This window comes from Nannobrachium achirus (assembly GCF_963921795.1).
Source record: "Nannobrachium achirus genome assembly, chromosome: 9".
In the NCBI taxonomy this organism is placed as follows: domain Eukaryota; kingdom Metazoa; phylum Chordata; class Actinopteri; order Myctophiformes; family Myctophidae; genus Nannobrachium; species Nannobrachium achirus.
Window position 1 is genome coordinate 32,750,412 of NC_137818.1, and position 17,712 is coordinate 32,768,123.

The 17,712-nt window shown below is 43.6% G+C and overlaps 1 protein-coding gene across 1 annotated transcript in view; it reads left to right on the forward strand.

Moving 5' to 3' along the window:
* Window positions 1-596: 596 nt before the first annotated feature.
* The window catches only part of rbms2b (RNA binding motif, single stranded interacting protein 2b), a 27,356-nt gene continuing 10,240 nt past the window's right edge, over window positions 597-17,712 (forward strand). The window contains exons 1-4 of the mRNA XM_080733077.1: window positions 597-683; window positions 7,789-7,976; window positions 13,857-13,915; window positions 15,018-15,109. Of these exons, the coding sequence (XP_080589203.1) occupies window positions 612-683; window positions 7,789-7,976; window positions 13,857-13,915; window positions 15,018-15,109 (411 nt within the window). The 5' untranslated portion in view covers window positions 597-611. The remainder of the gene's footprint in view (window positions 684-7,788; window positions 7,977-13,856; window positions 13,916-15,017; window positions 15,110-17,712) is intronic.

Consider the following 17,712-nt stretch of genomic DNA (forward strand, 5'->3'; position numbering starts at 1 on the left):
AACACTTTCTATGATGAGAGGCATGCATCCAAAGGCCTCATTGGTCATTGAAAATTAAGAATGTTGTGGGACAGTGTTTGGCATTATTGCTCATTCTCCAATAGGCCTACACATTATCATTTTGAACTTTAGGTCAGATCCAGACTCAATCAGAGAGAGATTAATTTAACATTATAAAAACAACACGATACAACACAACATAAAATACTGAAATAATAAAGGATTGTTTATCAGCCGATATTGAACAGGGATAACATTAAGAATCATCTTCTTCACGCGCTCCTTTTCATTTATGGATTATTAGATCTACTATTTTGATCTAAAGGCTATGAATCTAGATTTTGACCCCCATAAAATAAGATTTGTTGTTAATAAAAAATATTTTCAGATGAGGGCCCAAGACCAAACACAACATTATCAGTGTTGGGCTCCTTTGACATGGCAATGTTTGGGAAGCAATGCTTTTAGCAAAGCGCGCTCTTTATCGCATAGAGTGCTGGAGACTGGAGAGCGACTCCAATCACTACCACTATTCCAGAGCTGAATTTCCCTAGCTGACGTCAGCTGACTGCCTTGGCTGTGATCTCCGCTCCGGACATAGTGCTGTAAAAATGCTGCTCTCTGTGCCGCCAAGGACAGCAATCAACCCATACAACGGCTATACCAGCAGAAATAACAAGAAGGTAAAGAGATGTGTTTGTGTTTGTACTGTCTCTGAACGGGTCGGTTATTTCGATGTGGTGTGTTGTCTGATCTCTTGTCTTTAGGTGGCTCGGCGATAAGCTGCAGTGTCCTTGAAAGTAGGATCACACAGGCAACACATAAACTCTATAGTCGCTTGTTACAACGTTAAGTGTTCAACAGTCGATCGCCGGCATAGTTACATTGTAGTAACATAATTGTAAACGAACACGAGCGCTCAGTACAATGTTGCCCGTGGCTTTCGTTTGTTTCGAATACGGTCGCTGTTCTTCTTCTCTTCCATAAACACACAGAGTATAAGCTTGCAAAATTGTGCGTAGATGCCCGAAAGACTCTGGATCAGGCAACAAAAGACTAACTATGATGGATGTAAATGTATGTTCATTTCATTGGTGCTTTATCGACTGTTTGCGCATATGTTTCATTGAATAATCGACAAGTTAGCAAAGTTTTTTTTTCTCTCTCTCTCTCTTTCTTTCTCTCTCTCCCTCTCTCTCTCTCTTTTACGCGTAGAGATATGCCCCACCCCTTGAGTCTTTACTAATGATGACCGAAAACGTTTGCATGGCAGAAAAAAAGGCTGAAAGGGGTTCAGTTACAGATACATAATTTATATAGCAGTGGTTCTCAAACTTTTTCATGGCAAAGACCCCCAAATTGACACAGCCCGTGGACCCACATTTTAAAAGATATGCCAGGGACCTTTGTAAATAAGCCAAAAGCTTATACTGGGATCTCCTTTTAGTTGACCTTGTACCAGTGAACTGTACTTTTTCCTAGGCAGCCTTCTAATAACATCTTCAATCAATCAATCAATCAATCAATCAATCAATCAATCAATCAATCAATCAAACAAACAAACAATCAATCAATCAATCAAACCTTATAAGAGAAGATTTTATGGCTCTAGCAGTGATTCCCAAACATTTTAATTTCAAGGACCCCCAGTTTGACATGCATTAGGCTTAGGCTTCGGACCCCCATTTAATGCTCTGGGACCCCAATTTATATTGTAAAATCAATATTAATTTAACTCTGAGTGTGTTCCATTTGTACACTCTCTGGGTTACAGACACATAGGCTAAGGGTCCATTTGGTTCCTATAACTATCATTTAGCTGGGGACCCCCTGGAACTCCCTCAAGGACCCCTGATACATAGCTATAAGTCTAATGTATGCCTGATATAAATCATGAAACTTGTACATCATTCAGGCGGAGGACGAGCAATGACAACTGTACACACAAACAGAGATTAGTTTAACAAAGATTAGCCTACCTTGCTTGCTCTAATAATGAATAATAATAATGTTTATTAATGTTGCAACAACTCAGCTATGAGTTTTGAGTGAATGATTGTATACTGAAACAAATAGAGAACATTGGGCAATGATGGTGGTGTGTGTGTGTGTGTGTGTGTGTGTGTGTGTGTGTGTGTGTGTGTGTGTGTGTGTGTGTGTGTGTGTGTGTGTGTGTGTGTGTGCCACAAATTTGGCATTACAATATGTGTTGTGGGCTATCTCTCTTGTATGCCCGAGACGAGTATCTACAAAAATGACAATAACTTAGTTGAATGAATAAGGATTGTTGTCCTTTGTATGTTTTCTAACGGCACACTTTGACATTGTATGGTTGTCTGTTTTGGTTTTGTATTGATGGGTTGATGATGTACATGTGCATTAATATGCCTACTATAGGGCTATATCTATGCAGTCAAATGGCCAATCGATGCCTCTCTCTGATTGAGAACACAGTTTCTTGAATATTGTTTTAACAAAGCTGAAATCCAACACCTTCCTCTTCCTTCCCAATGTTATTCCCTTCTCCGCCTCACAGTTGGCAGGAATTCAGATTTCTCAGATTAATGACCTGGAATTCCTGGAATTCTAGATTCAGACAATGTGCTAACTGCTAATAATAATAATAAAAAAGAAGCAAGCGCTCTCTGCTTTTGCTAACTCATGGCTTTTTACTTAAAAAAAGAAGAAGAAAGAAAGCATGAAAAGAAACAGCTTTATTTCACGTTATTGTTAGAGAGCTCCGAAAGTCACACAGAGGGGAAACCTTGTAAATCCAGCGTCAAGTGGGTAACCTCTGGTCTGTGTCTTTTACTACATGAAAAAGGGTGGGGAAAAGAAAAGGATTAAGAGATTTTTTCCCCCTGCTTTCTTCTGCTTTCGATTAACCCCCCCTCTTCCCCCCCACCCCACATTCCTGTTCCCCCCTCTGTGTTTCGCATACCTTGATTTCTTGGCTGTCAGTGGTTCAGTTCACATGGACAAGGGAGCCTGATCATTCCTCTTAACGGCTGAATCGCCCTTTTTTACTTTAAAACCTGGGTGCTAAGTTCATATAGTTTACCCTCCTTTCAGTGAAGTGTTCCGTGCCAACTGAAAACAGCCACTCGTGAGACTTTATATGGATTTTTGTGCCGAATATATTTTTTTCAAAGTGGAACTGGACTGACTGAGAAGAAGGGGAGAAAGAAGAAATCTCACCTGTTAGCCGCCGGCTGTTGAGGATTTTTGTCACTTCAATTCTTTATTTTTTATTTTTTAACGCCTCATGCTGTTTTTTTTTTTTTTGGGGTACTGTAGAAGAAAATATAGTGCTATATAAAGTGACTGTGTCTGTAAAAACATGATCTTTTCTACGGTACCTGTTAAGTTTACTTTTACCAAGCAGGTAGGACTCAACATTTTAGCATTTCATTAAACAGTTTAAACTGATTTAAACTGTGACTATAATAACATGCAATACATTTTTGGCACATTTTAGGCCATAGTGTGCCATTATTTAGTATTGCGTTTCTCATCGTGCTGTCAGTTTTGTTAGGAAGACGTTCTGTTGTTTTTGTTGCCATCACTTTCTTTTAATTGTCATTATTTGAAACATTTTAGATACTGTATATGTTTTATAATATAATAATAATATATATTATATTATAATATAATAATATATAATATAATATAGATGTCATTTTGGACTGCACTAAGAAAGAATGAGGAAAAACAAAGTTCTGTTTAAAAAAACTGCTACGTCTATTATGTTATTGGTAAAATACCGTTACTTTACTGTCTGATTGCATATTAGCAATATACGGTTGGATTATGGTTTACTAGTACTCATTTCGGAGTGAATCAAGGATGAATGAAGTACAACATGACAGATACATTTTGTAAGTATAACTGTACTAAACCACAGCCAGCGTTGCTTTTACCAAAGCAAACGGCACCTTTTGTAGCCAGAGCAAAAGCTTAGTCAGTCAGGGGAGTTGTAGCTTCTATTGATGGCTTTGACTGTCTGTCTGTTGTTGGGCTGCTATCTGCAGCAAAGCCATACATCCTGCCTCAGTTAATGCTCAGCGCTTCTCTCTCTCTCTCTCTCTCTCTCTCTCTCTCTCTCTCTCTCTCTCTCTCTCTCTCTCTCGGATAAAAAAGTCCTTGAGTCACCTGCTCCCGGCGGGGATCACCTCTGCTCTCTCCTACTGTAATCACATCATCTGTCTTCAGCAGCCAGGCGGCTGCCTGGAGCACACTTCTTTTCTCTACACCGTGGTGTGGAGAGGACCACATATACTGCACTGTTTCTCAATGTATGGTCTGGGGCCCACCATGGATCCAAATGGAGTTTACAAATGGAACACTTTTTTATATATATATCTGCGACCCCAATAGACACTGTAATATCCTCACCGATAATTTAACTCTGAGAGTCACAAACCCCAAAAAGGATCCATGTGGACCCCTGGTGGTCCCCAAACCCGGCATTGAAAAAACAGTGACATGCGAGACAAGACTCAATCCTTTTTGCCAGCAACATTAACGGTGATGGTAACAAGGATGTGAAGCCGGCATACTAGACCAACAGCCTCTGCTCACAGTGATCAGAAGCATTTTAACGATAAACGAGGGCGTTCAAGATGTATTAATCACTAACTCATCATAGTGCCATGTAGATGCCATTTTTCTTGTAGGTTGATGTGTGAGGCACTTGAGACACAGAAGGATTTCCCATATTATGTGTCAGGACAGGACCGACCTCTGAATCAGCATAGAAGTTGTGACGCGTCACGCTTTAATTCAAGGAATGCAGTTTACATGTCTCTGACTACACTCCCTTTCCAGGAGACAAACGCAATTTCTTTTTTTATTACATGGGAATGTAAATAATGCTCAGACTCTGCATTGTGTTCTGCACGTAAGGAGTGGTGTGAGCAAACACGAAGGAAATTGTTAACTGAAGGATGAGAAACAGGGTCGACATGAATTAGATGCCAGTGGGTCAGGCTCAGGGCACTGCCTGACTGACTGACTCGGGGTGAGCCTTATTGATGCGATCTCAGAGACGGTAATATGAGACTTGTGATTCCCAATCATGCACGGAGGCAAATGAAAGGCTTAGCATTCGCCGCACACATTGAAACTCTTTGGCAATCTCTCAGGCCCATCGGGCCTCTCAAAAGGCAGGAATTCGTAATTTCTCGTGCAGAGTCTTTAACACACTAGATCACAGGCAGATTGGGGGAAAACGGCATTCATAATGAATAACATTTATATAGCCGCACTTAATCTGCTTTATGTGCTTGTGTGGCTGCGTGCGTCGTGTCTCTGTGTTCACTTGCACTGTACTGTGTGTGTGCGTGCGTGCGTGCGTGCGTGCGTGCGTGCGTGCGTGTGCGTGTGCGTGTTCTGCATGCGTACGTGTCAGCGTTACTGCGCTGGCACAGTCGGGCCTCCCTGCATGTGTGGCAGAAACACCTGGAGCTGGCAGCTGGGCACTGGGGCAGATGGGCGGGGGGAGCAAGGTGTGAGGATCTGATTCCCTGCCATCCTCTTCTCAGGAGGAGCCCAGCAGAGTGGCCTCTTAATGAGACACTGCCTTCTGACTAGAGAGCACATGAGAGGGATTAGCGCTTTCTGCTAACAAGCTCAGATCCCAATTAGACAGGCCTCAATAAGCCAGGCCCGGGCCCAGACCTCCTCTCCTCTCCGGCCAGATCCTATCTCTCCAGGCCTCTTGCAGGTGCATCCCTCCCGATAGGCCGTGCGGGCCGCCTTGCAGCGAGAGGCGAAAGGCAAGGCACAGGAAGGGGCTGTGATTGTGGAAAAACTAACAATGTACTATTGATGCTGAAGGAGGGAGAGAGATTAGAGGAGGCACAGGCCAACATGAATGAGCTCCATGACAGTCACGGTGACAAATGGAACCAGGGTTGACCGGCTCCCTGAGTTTGATGAAGGAGATTGTGTTGTGTTGTGACGTGGCTGTTGATCAAAAACCATTCGGGGGAACGTCGGGCGGCAGCTGCCTAGCAGGGATGCAGAACAGATAGAATCTGAATAGCCAGTGAAAGAACACGAGGACGGATTGCTGTCGCGCCTTATGAGCTTTTAAAGAGGATGTTGCTATATAACATATCGTCGTTGTCGGGTGGAAACCTTGTATGTCCAGAACCGTCTGTTTTGCATTTATCATTTTAAAAATGATTTAAACTAGTGAAAACAGCAGATCTACAAGCACACAACGCCTTGCGGTGCGAGGCGTTGTGTGCTTGTAGATCGGCTGTTTTCACTACTTTTGTGCGACGGCCTTGTATGATGAAGCAGGGCCTTACTTTGCGAAAGAACGTACACATTTAAAACTTGGAGATACAAGGTTTCCACCCGACAATGACGATATACACGATTAATGTCAACAACCTAGCCACCTTGGTTCATTTTCTGTTTTTACTGTGTACACATACACATCAGAATCAGAATCAGAATCAGAAACACTTTATTGCCAAATGTGTCACAAGGACACACAGGAATTTGTTGTGGTGTTACAGCACAGATAAAAACTGTCCTGTTTTGGCATTTTGGCACAAATCCGATTATATATGGCTTTACATTCACACTTAAAAGTGTGTCTAACTTGGAATAACTGACTACTGCAGGTAGAAGGACACATTAAATGAGTAAATAGGACCGAGGGCATAATTAGCTTGATTCTGTCATCCATCTTTTGGCAACTCCCTGCCTTGTTAATAAGCCAGCGGTCCACTTGGTGACCTTGTGGTGTCCCAACAAGCCATCTCATTGTTCCCTGAGGCATGGACTGGTGACCCTAACTAATCAAACAGTTCCTCCTCCTTCCAGCAGCATTGAGCAGGAGACAACAGCAGTGCCAGGCAGCTTTAGCTGACAAGTGGAGTCGGTAGGCTTGGAAATTGAAACTTTGGACGGTGTGTGTGCAGGGATTTCTATCTGAGGAAAGATAATTACTTTTGCTCTTTCCATTCGATGCCTTCCTTGGGAACCGCAGGTTCTTCCTCTGTTCTATTTTTTTGCATGGACTAAAAGTGGACATTGACTTGGCCGGCCATTTGCTCAAACAGTTAATGATTCCCCTTCCCAAGCAGGGTTTAGCTCGATATCTCGATAGCTCGATGGTTTGATTGAATTGTTGCTGGTGGCTCACAGAGGCTACTGCAGTTCGATTAATGTTGGTAGCAAATGCTTGGAGTATTTGTGTGTGACCTGACCTCATAGTTTTGGGTGTGGGTGAGGTTTTATAGTTTGTCTCGTTAGTAAACCAGGGTACAGTGAGTGGAAAAAGCACTTAAGTTAGATAAGGCATTGAAATTGCTATTGACGTGTTGGCTCTGACCCACTAGCCTATTGGACAGTGTGCCTTTAGCTTAACCAGCCGCTGAAGCTGGTGATCTGGCTAATTGGGTTCCTGATTGATTTTCTCTTGATAAGACTGTGGGTAAGAGTCACCCACCGGGCCTTGAGGTCTGAGAAACTGTCTGGCTCACACCACTCCTGGTTCAAACTACCTACTATATCTAATAGATTATTAGGCAGACATACCATCATCCGTCCACACATTTTCATATTGTCAATGTCTATACATCTGCTTATATGCCAATCCAAACTCTAAATGGTCATTTAGACCATTACGGTTATCTCCATTTGTAGATCTGCTATTTTCGGCGAATGATACTGGCAAAGTATAAAACTGACTTGAAAACGGTTTCATCTCATTGCGACTCTTTGGTCTGAACTAGGCTTAACGCCATCCTCCTCCTCTCGCCCCTGCAGCCGACTTATGTGTCTCCGTCCAGCCATCACATGGCCCCTCCCAGCCCCAACACCACCAACCCCACCAGCAACAGCAACGGCGGCAGCAGCAGCAGCATTGGGGGAGAGCAGCTGAGCAAAACCAACCTGTACATCCGCGGCCTCCACCCAGGAACCACAGACCAGGATCTGGTCAAACTCTGTCAGCCGTAAGTGGCACCGACTACAAATCACACGAACCTCTGCAGTAATTCTCTCCTCTGGCTGTCCACGGCATGAATGAGCCAGGCCAGGAGAGCAGGGCAGATCAGGGGTTTGGAGTGATAGGGAATCATCCATCTTTTGGTTTTACTATTGTTTTTGGCACCACTCAGGGTCCGGTTCGTAAATCCATTTTATATCATCACTCTAAATGCCCATTCACTAATATATTACTTGCACCTGTTATTTTGTGTGTAGAGGTTTGGTTCCTCTCAATAAACCTTGTTTTTGGCCTGAGTCCATCGACATGGTGTTGCATCCCTTATAGATCCCTGACGTAAAAGTAGAACACAGTGATGGACAATTAAATGGACTAGGGATTCACAATGACTTGTTCATCATACTGGTATTGGCTGGCATTTATTTAAAAATGCAATATCAGTCTCTTAAAAGATTTATCCTGATTTATGTTGGAATGTGAAGCTGAAAAAGCCCTTTGTGATGATTTAAGGCAGCAAATCCAGTCAGTGTTTTCTGGAGAAGCTTTCAAAAGGGTCTGTCTGCCTGTAGAACAAATAAAAGCAAATAGGTTGGAATAAATCAATATTACATCTTTTATTACTACGTTTAAGTAGTTTGAACTAATATGCACATCAGTCTGCACCCAGAATCGCAGTTAATGTGTAACAGTAATTTGGTATCTGACAGGTATCGATGGATTTGACCATGCATTTAACCTGTTATTAGATATTGGCCCAAAAATCCCGAAAATGGATGGTTGAATAAACAAAATGATGGATGTAAGGAAGGATTGAAATGTTGGTAGCGAAAGGAATCAACCAACCTATGACATTGTTTTAGGAATATTTAATTTCACATTTGCAATATGCACCACTGCTAAAGCAAACCCAGAGTATTTTTCCCCCCTTTGAACACATCTTTCATCCTCAAAGTATGTCGTAAGTGCCATCAGTGAGTGGCCTTATGGAAAAATCAACAAGCGTTTGGGCTGCAAACTTTGCTATACAGCTAAGCTCAGACTTTCCAACAACTAGGCACTGAAAACGTTTAGTCTCCCCTCTCCCGCTATTTCGCGCTTTCTGTAATGTACATTATTGCTCCTTAGGGCTTGGGCCGATAATGGATATTCCGATATCGAGCACTGTTTGAGAATATATCAAAAGTATCACTAATATCAAATGACATGTGGTCATGTCAATCATTTTCATTTACTAATAATACATAATAATAATAATAATACATGAATGTTAATAAGAAATAGGCAAATGTTTGTTATTACAAAATGTGTGTATGCTAGTAGTTTGTTTATATACAGTAACATGTTACTTTTGATTCGGCAGGATAGAGAAAACTGCTTTAACATACGTAGCATACACACCCTACAGCATGAAGAAAGCTAGTCATATTTGAATGGTTAAGCTTTGAATAATGTACAATGTCAAAAAGAACACAAGAATACAAAAGAGACTACCCGATTATCCCAAACTATTATACAGTGACCGAAAATGTGGATTATCGCAATACTGTACAAACGACGTGCACGTGCGTGCGCTTGCGTGTGGGGGGAGGGGTGGGGGGTCTATTCATGAGATAAAATCAAGTTTGAGTCCAACCCTAGTGTTATTCTCTATTGAAAGTCTATTGAAAGGGCATTTGAATGACGATTAAAGCACTAATCTTCATTCAAGTGGCCGTTCCACAACACCATGCTGTTTAAATTCTGCACTGTAAATGCCTCGCTATGTTGCTCATGAGTGCGAATGTTGTCTGAAAACTGTGATGTGGGCAACATCTAGTCAGACGTCAAACAACAGCGTCACGCGAGCTGCGCTTCTTAGATCCTCGGCGAAACACATCAAAACAAGTTGGGTGGAGATGAATGATTTGGGCTTGCTTAATTGAATACTGGAGCCTGGTGATGAGAACCAGAACAGCAGAAAGAGACTTTTTTGAGAGGGGAGGAGAGTGGGAGAAAAGGAGGAGAGAGTGGGAGAAAAGGAGGAGAGAGAGAGAGACACACAGAGTAGGGATGGGACGATAAGCGATATTATCGTTTATCGTGATAAAAAACACTCGTGATAATTGTATCGGGAAGATTTAATTTATCGTGATATCGTCCTCCGTCATGCACTGGGATCAATTCACCTTTTATTTGCCGAGCTGCATATCCGGTACCATTTAATCCTCTATAATCGGTAAAAGGTACTTATAATATACGTACTTGATACAGTCTTTTTTTCACTCTCTATCAAATGTCTTTGCAAAAAAAAGCCGATCTACAAGCTCACAACGCGTCGCGTTGCGACGTGTTGTGAGCTTGTAGATCGGCTGTTTTTTGGCAAATGTTCCGCCCCGGGATAATGGATTTTGATTATCGCGCTAATATCGTTAAACGCGATTTCTTTGGTCACGATAATCGTGGTATGACATTTTCATATCGTCCCATCCCTAACACACAGAGAGAGAGAGAGAGTAACATGCAGTGAGGGAGAGGTCTGCTATTTTACAGCTGTCTGGAAGATATGGCTCACATGAGGCTGCCCAACCCAACAGGAAACGGCAAGCCCAGGGGAAAGGGAAAGACAAACAAGGGCAATGGCATGAAGAGGGGGGAAGAGGGGAGGGGGGGGGATCAGAGGGGGAGGAGTGAATAGAACTCAGGGGTTTGTGTGTCAGGTGCTGCTCTGTGTGGGTAGTTCTCATATTTCTGCTTTTACAGAGCAGATAAAATCACTGCATGAAATTTGCTTTTGAGCGGCGCCTGTTGTTAAGGCCGTGTAATTCTCTGTTTGAACTGGACTGGAGAGAGAGAGAGAGAGAGAGAGAGAGAGAGAGAGAGAGAGAGAGAGAGAGAGAGAGAGAGAGAGCGATACCGAGGGCAGTTACAGTACTTTGACAAAGAATGGTTACAGATGGCGGGAAGGGGAGGGTTAGGCCGGGCGGGGGGGTGAGGGTAAGCAGCACGAGAAAGGAAAGTGAAAGTCCCGAACCAAAACCCAGGCGGTCGCCTTTCCAACTCGGCGGCGGTTCGGACAAGAGGAAAAGGCGTGCTTTGCTATCAGGAAACAGCGCTGCGCTGGCTCCCCTCCCCCACAGGGAGCTCACACACACACACACACACACACACACACACACACACACACACACACACACACACACACACACACACACACACACACACACACACACAGAACTGTGAGTTGTTCTATGCAAGAAGTGGTGAGATATGTAGTGTGGAGGGAGTCAGTGGCGTCAGTTCAGAAAAAGCTAAGGTATGGCAACAGGACTGGTGCTTCGCGCGCGTGCAAGACACCAGTCATGTTGCCATACCTTAGCAACAGGCATGATACATTTATTTAAGTACATTCTATTTTTCCCCCGTTTCTACAGTTTCTTAGGCTGGATATGGCAGCCTGGAACGGTTGTTCAAGTGCAGCTAAACTTGGCATGTTAGGAAACGTGCCACAATTAACAATAATGCATTGCACCTGTGCAGCTGACCTGCAGAACATGTCAAGATGGGGAGAAGCGGAGAATACCTTGTTAAAGTGACAATTTTGTAACATTTTGCATTTGTAGTTATTTTACTGTAATTTAACAACATAATAACCAGCACAGATAGACAAAGAGACATTCATGGATTTACATTTATAAAGTAATTTTATTTTCCCCCCTGGACCCAGGGTATGGCAGCTGCATACATCTGCCATACCCAATTGACGCCCCTGGATATGTAGTGTGGAGGGAGTGAGGGATGGAGGAATGGGAGTGGGTGGGTGGTTGGGGGGTGGTGGAGGTGGGGGGGTTTCTGCATCCCTGGCCCCTGCAGCGTCTCTCTCTCTGGAAGGCTGTGCTGTAGCTCCAGTTCTAGCTCGGGTGGTTGACCATGGATGGACACTGGGGAGGGCCCACTGGACACTGCGCTCTCTTCTCACACATGGCTGCGTCTCCAACGCAACCCGACCCCCCCACTGCCCCCCCCCCCCCCCCCCCCCCCCAAACCCCTCGTCGCTCTGCATCATATAGCCCCAGCTTATTCAGAGCTGAATTCACTAAACAGGCATCTCTCTACTACTGCGTAAGCAGGGCAGGGCTCGCAGCTCGCAAACACGAGTGATATATCCTCGCTCAAACGTTAGCATGCATTCGAATCAACGGCGACTGTAAAAAAAAACTCATCGTTGGTCGGTTGCTCCTGGGAAGAAATTATTCCAAAGTACTGATTGATTGATTGAAGACTTTATTAGAGGTTTGCATTGGAAAAGTTACAGTTTCATGACAGCACAGTTCACTGGTACAAGGTCAACTAAAAGGATACACCCAAAAACGCCTATGGCTTGTCTCAATTGAGATCCTTTTTTTTTACTCATATAACATTGAATGACAAACAGATAGAACACAGTACTATGCCGAAGATATCGTCAGAAAAACAGTTGTAAAACACAATGTAAAATAAATGGTATTTACAATAGATAGGTCAGGGGGAGGTAAGGATAGGCTTTGTTTTAATTTACCAGTTTCGTAGAGATTGGAATGGCGGCACACCTACTGTATGCACATACAGTGTATAGCTTGGAGAAGTGTGACATGAAATAGTAATGTATAAAAGGTCAGATGCATAATACAAGAGCCAACGCCGTGCAGACAAATTCAGTTCGGTTGTTTCCTCTGACACTGAATGCATGTTATGTGGCCAATAGTTTTGTGAGAGGAGGAATGAAAAGCTCGACATGTCGGTCTGCATCTGGGTGAAATCAGGCGAGTGTTAGAAAATGTGTGAACACTTGTAGTTGATACTTTTCATAAACAATCCAATTATTGTTTAACTGGGCTAGTTGTACATACTTCTAGTGATCTAGACGTTTTGCCATCTTGAAGAGCACCAACAAACCTACTGGTACTATACAAGCAACAATTGTGCCAGATTAAACCCTATCTCTATATTGCCTAGAGAACCCCCTGGGCTCAATACTAGGCCCCCTTCTTTTACACACCAAACCTCTTGTCTTCGGTGAGAATAGGCGATCCACACAAGCTCACAGCACGACACCTTGTGAGCTTGTAGATCTGCTCATTTCTCCCGCAGAACAGAGATACAGCACTAGGGTTCATGTGGTTAAACAGGAGGGGCAATAGGACCCAGCTGAGGGGAAAGAATGCTGCCTACAGAGAAGCCTGTTAGCAGAGTGAGAGTGTGGATGGGAGCCAGCAATGGACAGGACAGCCAAGGAGAGGCATATCACATTACACTGCATGCACATGCCTGAAGAGATGGGAGCTGATAGACAACACTCAGCACAGCACAGCACAGTGCAGCAAAGCAGCGTCGGCCCATGCCAGGGCCTATCCTATATGTCTGCACCCGTACCTATAGCTCAGCCAACTATGGCCAGACAATGGAACAATTGTTCTTGTTGACAATGCGCTGTGATGCTGTCGGAAAATGCGGAGACATTCATTTTCACAAAAATATGGTCATGTCACTGTGTATCATTGCCCCCGAGATACTAGACTGTATCGACACGCAAGCAGTGTCGGAATGAATGAGATATTAGAATCCATAGTTCTTTCTCAGCGTATCCAGCAGTTATTATCCTTATTTCATTCAATTTGTGTCCCACGTCCTTTCAAAAACATTTTCCTACACCCACCAATTACTTTCAGCTGATGCTATTTCATTCAGTTTTCATTTTGCTGAATGCGTTGAAGGAATTATGATTCAGTTATCTTTCAGAATGCAGTCCATGTTGCATTTTCAGTGTAGATAATACTATATTGCTTGATGCTAATATCGGAGGTAAACAAGGACAGAGTTTCTGTACACATTGAAAGCACTATTCTCAAGCATCAATCATTATGTTTTCCAGGTATGGGAAGATTGTGTCCACCAAGGCCATCTTGGATAAAACCACCAACAAGTGCAAAGGTGAGGAGTTGAGCTTATGCTGCATGTTCTATAATAAAGCGGGCTACTTGATGGATCCATTGCATGTCACTATCAGGTGGAAACCTTGTGTGTCGGATAGCATTACTTTTCCGTAAGAAATAACTTGTGTTCCAACGGATCCGATGTAGTTATTACTTAAGTCAACAAGCTCTTGTTAATACTTTTCACTAAATGTTTATAAAACTAACAGACAGAATTAACCACTTTCGCAAAACAAAAAATGAAATAGCCATAATAGCCGATCTACAAGCACACAATGTGTCCAAAAGTGTTACTTGCTAATGAAATGCTAAAACATTACCTGTGTTCCAATAGATCCAATGTAGTTATTATTTGGTCAAAAGCTCTTAGTTTATTAAAATCACACCCGTGTGAACTGAGCGGTGGTTTACCCCCCCCCTCCCCCTTCCCCCCTGTGTGTGTGTGTGTGTGTGTGTGTGTGTGTGTGTGCGCGTGTGTGTGTGTGCCTGGCCTGGCCTGGCCTGAAAACAGCGCCCCTCCCTTAACATGTGTGGTTAGAAAAGGTACTACACCACAGGCTTGAGGCTACATACGGACGCACCCACCCACATACATACACACACGTACCTCTACACACACGGCCACGTATAGGAGCGGCGTGACCACCGCTCAAAAACCAACAGACGGAATTACTACTTCCACTCTCAATTCTTAAAAACGCTATTCTTAAATAGCAGTTTCATAAGTTTCGCCATTTTGCGCGACACTCTTGTGCGACAAAGTATGCCATTAATATAGGAGGGGGGGAAAATGCAAAAAGTTTGAAATATGGAGATAGCCTACAAGGTTCCTGCCCGACAGCAACGATGTTACTTTAATCCCACTAATAAATACCTTCTGAATACCCAAGGTGCCAGTTATGCCTTAGATGTGCAATAAAGCCCATCCCACAGGTCTGCATTGTGACGTATATTGCGTATATAGGTAGGCATTTCGTAATCCACCTGCCTCTCGTCGAGAAGACAATGGCATTCTTGTGCCCAAAGAATCCCCATAGTATGCATTCCCCATTGTCAAAGAAGGTATTAAGTCTGCGTGCTGTCTGTCTTGGTCCCTGCAGGCTATGGCTTTGTTGACTTTGACAGTCCGGCCTCGGCTCAGAAAGCAGTGACAGCGCTGAAGGCGGGCGGTGTGCAGGCTCAGATGGCCAAGGTAAGAACGCCGCTCCGCTTTCTACCGTGAGCCGCGAGGCGGTGGACATGGTGTTCATAAGACTCTGAATCCATTAAAGACCTGGAATTATTCTATACTTTGGCTATTGAAAAATAGCAGATATACAAGCTCACTGCAGCGCGGCACAGAGCTTGTATATCTGCTATTTTTTGAAAGTCGCGAACATGTGTGCAAATCTTTGAATGTATGTATTTTTAACATTGGTAACTCAAATTTTGCTTCTTGGGGGGTCCCTGTAACTAAATATTTTGAGATGGGGGTCCATGGCCAAATACATATCATTTTTGGGGTCCATGACATGAAAAGGTTTGAGCATAACATAATGGTTAACAATGACTGCCACAAGGCTTTCCTATTGTATTTACCAGTTTTTCGGTGGTGCTATGCACGCAGAGCATGCGCGTTGTGCATGGAGCCACTCCCGTTCACGGCCAAGTCTTTTCCTTCCCGCGGAGAAGAAAGAATACAACCGCGATGATCTGTGTGTAAGCTATGGTCCATAGAAAACAGCCCGTTTTGACCAAACGGGCGATATAGGACAAAAAGTGGAGATATATCCATCTTTCTGCAGCGAGGATGTATACAATACTATTTCCGCGAGGAATCATGGGAAATTTAGTTTTTTCACTCACACACGGCCACCACAGAGCGGGGGCTATCGAACAGGTTCCTGGACATGATCTTAAAGGGTTAAACATACATAGATAGTAACATAGTAACACACAGACAAATTTTGAATAATTAACTCTTCTCTTCTGGGGATCCCTGGCTGGCACAAAACATTTCCAGATGGGGGTCCACGGCCGTATACATAATCAATGTGGAGGTCCTTGGCATGAAAAAGTTTGAGAAGCACTGCTTAATTACTTTGTAGCCTCAGCTGCAATACCGCTGTTGACCAGTGGCGCTGTTGAGTCACACACACACACACACACACGCACGCACGCACGCACGCACACACACACACACACACACACACACACACACACACACACACACACACACACACACACTAACACGCATGCACACACACAACCCTGAAATGAACTGCTACATACACACACGGCCACGCACCACTGCTCACTTCAAACTTGGTTTGATTCTTGAATAGCCTACGCATAAATGGAGAAAGTGGTAATGATTGTGATGGTATATTGATTACTTTTGCTGGGGCAGAATCTGGGGCAGAACTAAATCTGTAGCACATGTGGGCAAAATTCACATTGCAGAGTCTGAACTTGGTTATTCTTTGGCGCTTAAAGGAAAGACATTTCAACTATGATTTTGCCAACAAGGGGTTTGGCCAACCTGGATGTTACCTCTGCCATGGGTTCACTCGGCACATTTCCAATGGAATCTTTGCATTGGATTTGGGATAAATTAAGAAAATAAGTCCTGGAGCAACAAGATAATCACCACAAATGAATACGCTTTTTATGATTTCTGAACCACACGTGCAATTAATAAAAGCGTAGGAAGGCGCAGCTTCAACATTCGCTGTTGAGTTTTTTTTTCTTTCTTTCTTCTATCAATTACTCACCCTGTGAAGGATTCAATTCATGCAATGTTTTGTTTTTGTTGCATTCCTTCACGGTGAATGAAGAGATTCGCAAACAGAAATCGAGATTCTTTTGACTTCATCAATACAAGTATTTTCTTCACTTGATGAAGTGAAAAACAAAATTGGGGTTCAAGACTAACAACAGCAAACGCCAAGCATGCTCCTCGTTTGTGCATGAGACTGTTTACACCCCTAGGCTGGTGTCTTAGTCACGTTTGAGTGAAAAATGCTCTCTTGGAAGTACTGAGGATACGACTGGTTACAGCAGGACACCTTGGATTATACTTTGCTGTTACTTCTTTTTGTAAAGAATGTGTGAAAACAAAAACTCTCCGTGAATTCAAGGCTACACAGGGTGAGTAAATGATCGAAAAAGGTTATTTGGAGTTGACGTATTCCTCCAAACAAAGGTGCAGCTGGGAGGGTAAAGAGGTGCACCGCTTACGTAGACACTCTGCGGCGCGCGTGTGGAGCTAACAGCACTGCAGAGATGTGTAGGGCAGCGATTCAGGAGTCCAGACTAGCTGCTGTTGGCTAGTCCGCATAGTCTCGCATCGCATTCCTTTAACGGGTGTACTTATGATAACCACAGACCTTATTTTCAGCATTAAACGCAAACCCTATGGGGGAAAATACATTGGAAACCTTGGCGAGGGAACACGTTTGCGAGCTCACTTCCGCATGTTTTAGGAACTCAAAACGTGGCACCCTTGGAATCATGCTTTTTCATCCTCTGACCTGATCTTCTCCTGTGTTTCCCATACGCTCTCTCTCAGCCATGATCCTTCTCCATCTCCCCTGCTGTGTTTCTCCCTACGGGCTGCAGGGCTCCTTGGAGCTAAGAGGTTGTTGTTATGTTCTTACACGAACAGTATAGCTCGTGAGTGTGGGCCAATTAATCCTCTCGCACACATGGGTGTATGCTTCACCGGGGTATTTTGGGGCATGAATACACGGTTCTATAATATCGTCGTTGTCGGGCAGAAACCTTGTATCTCCAAGTTTCACACGTTTACGTTTT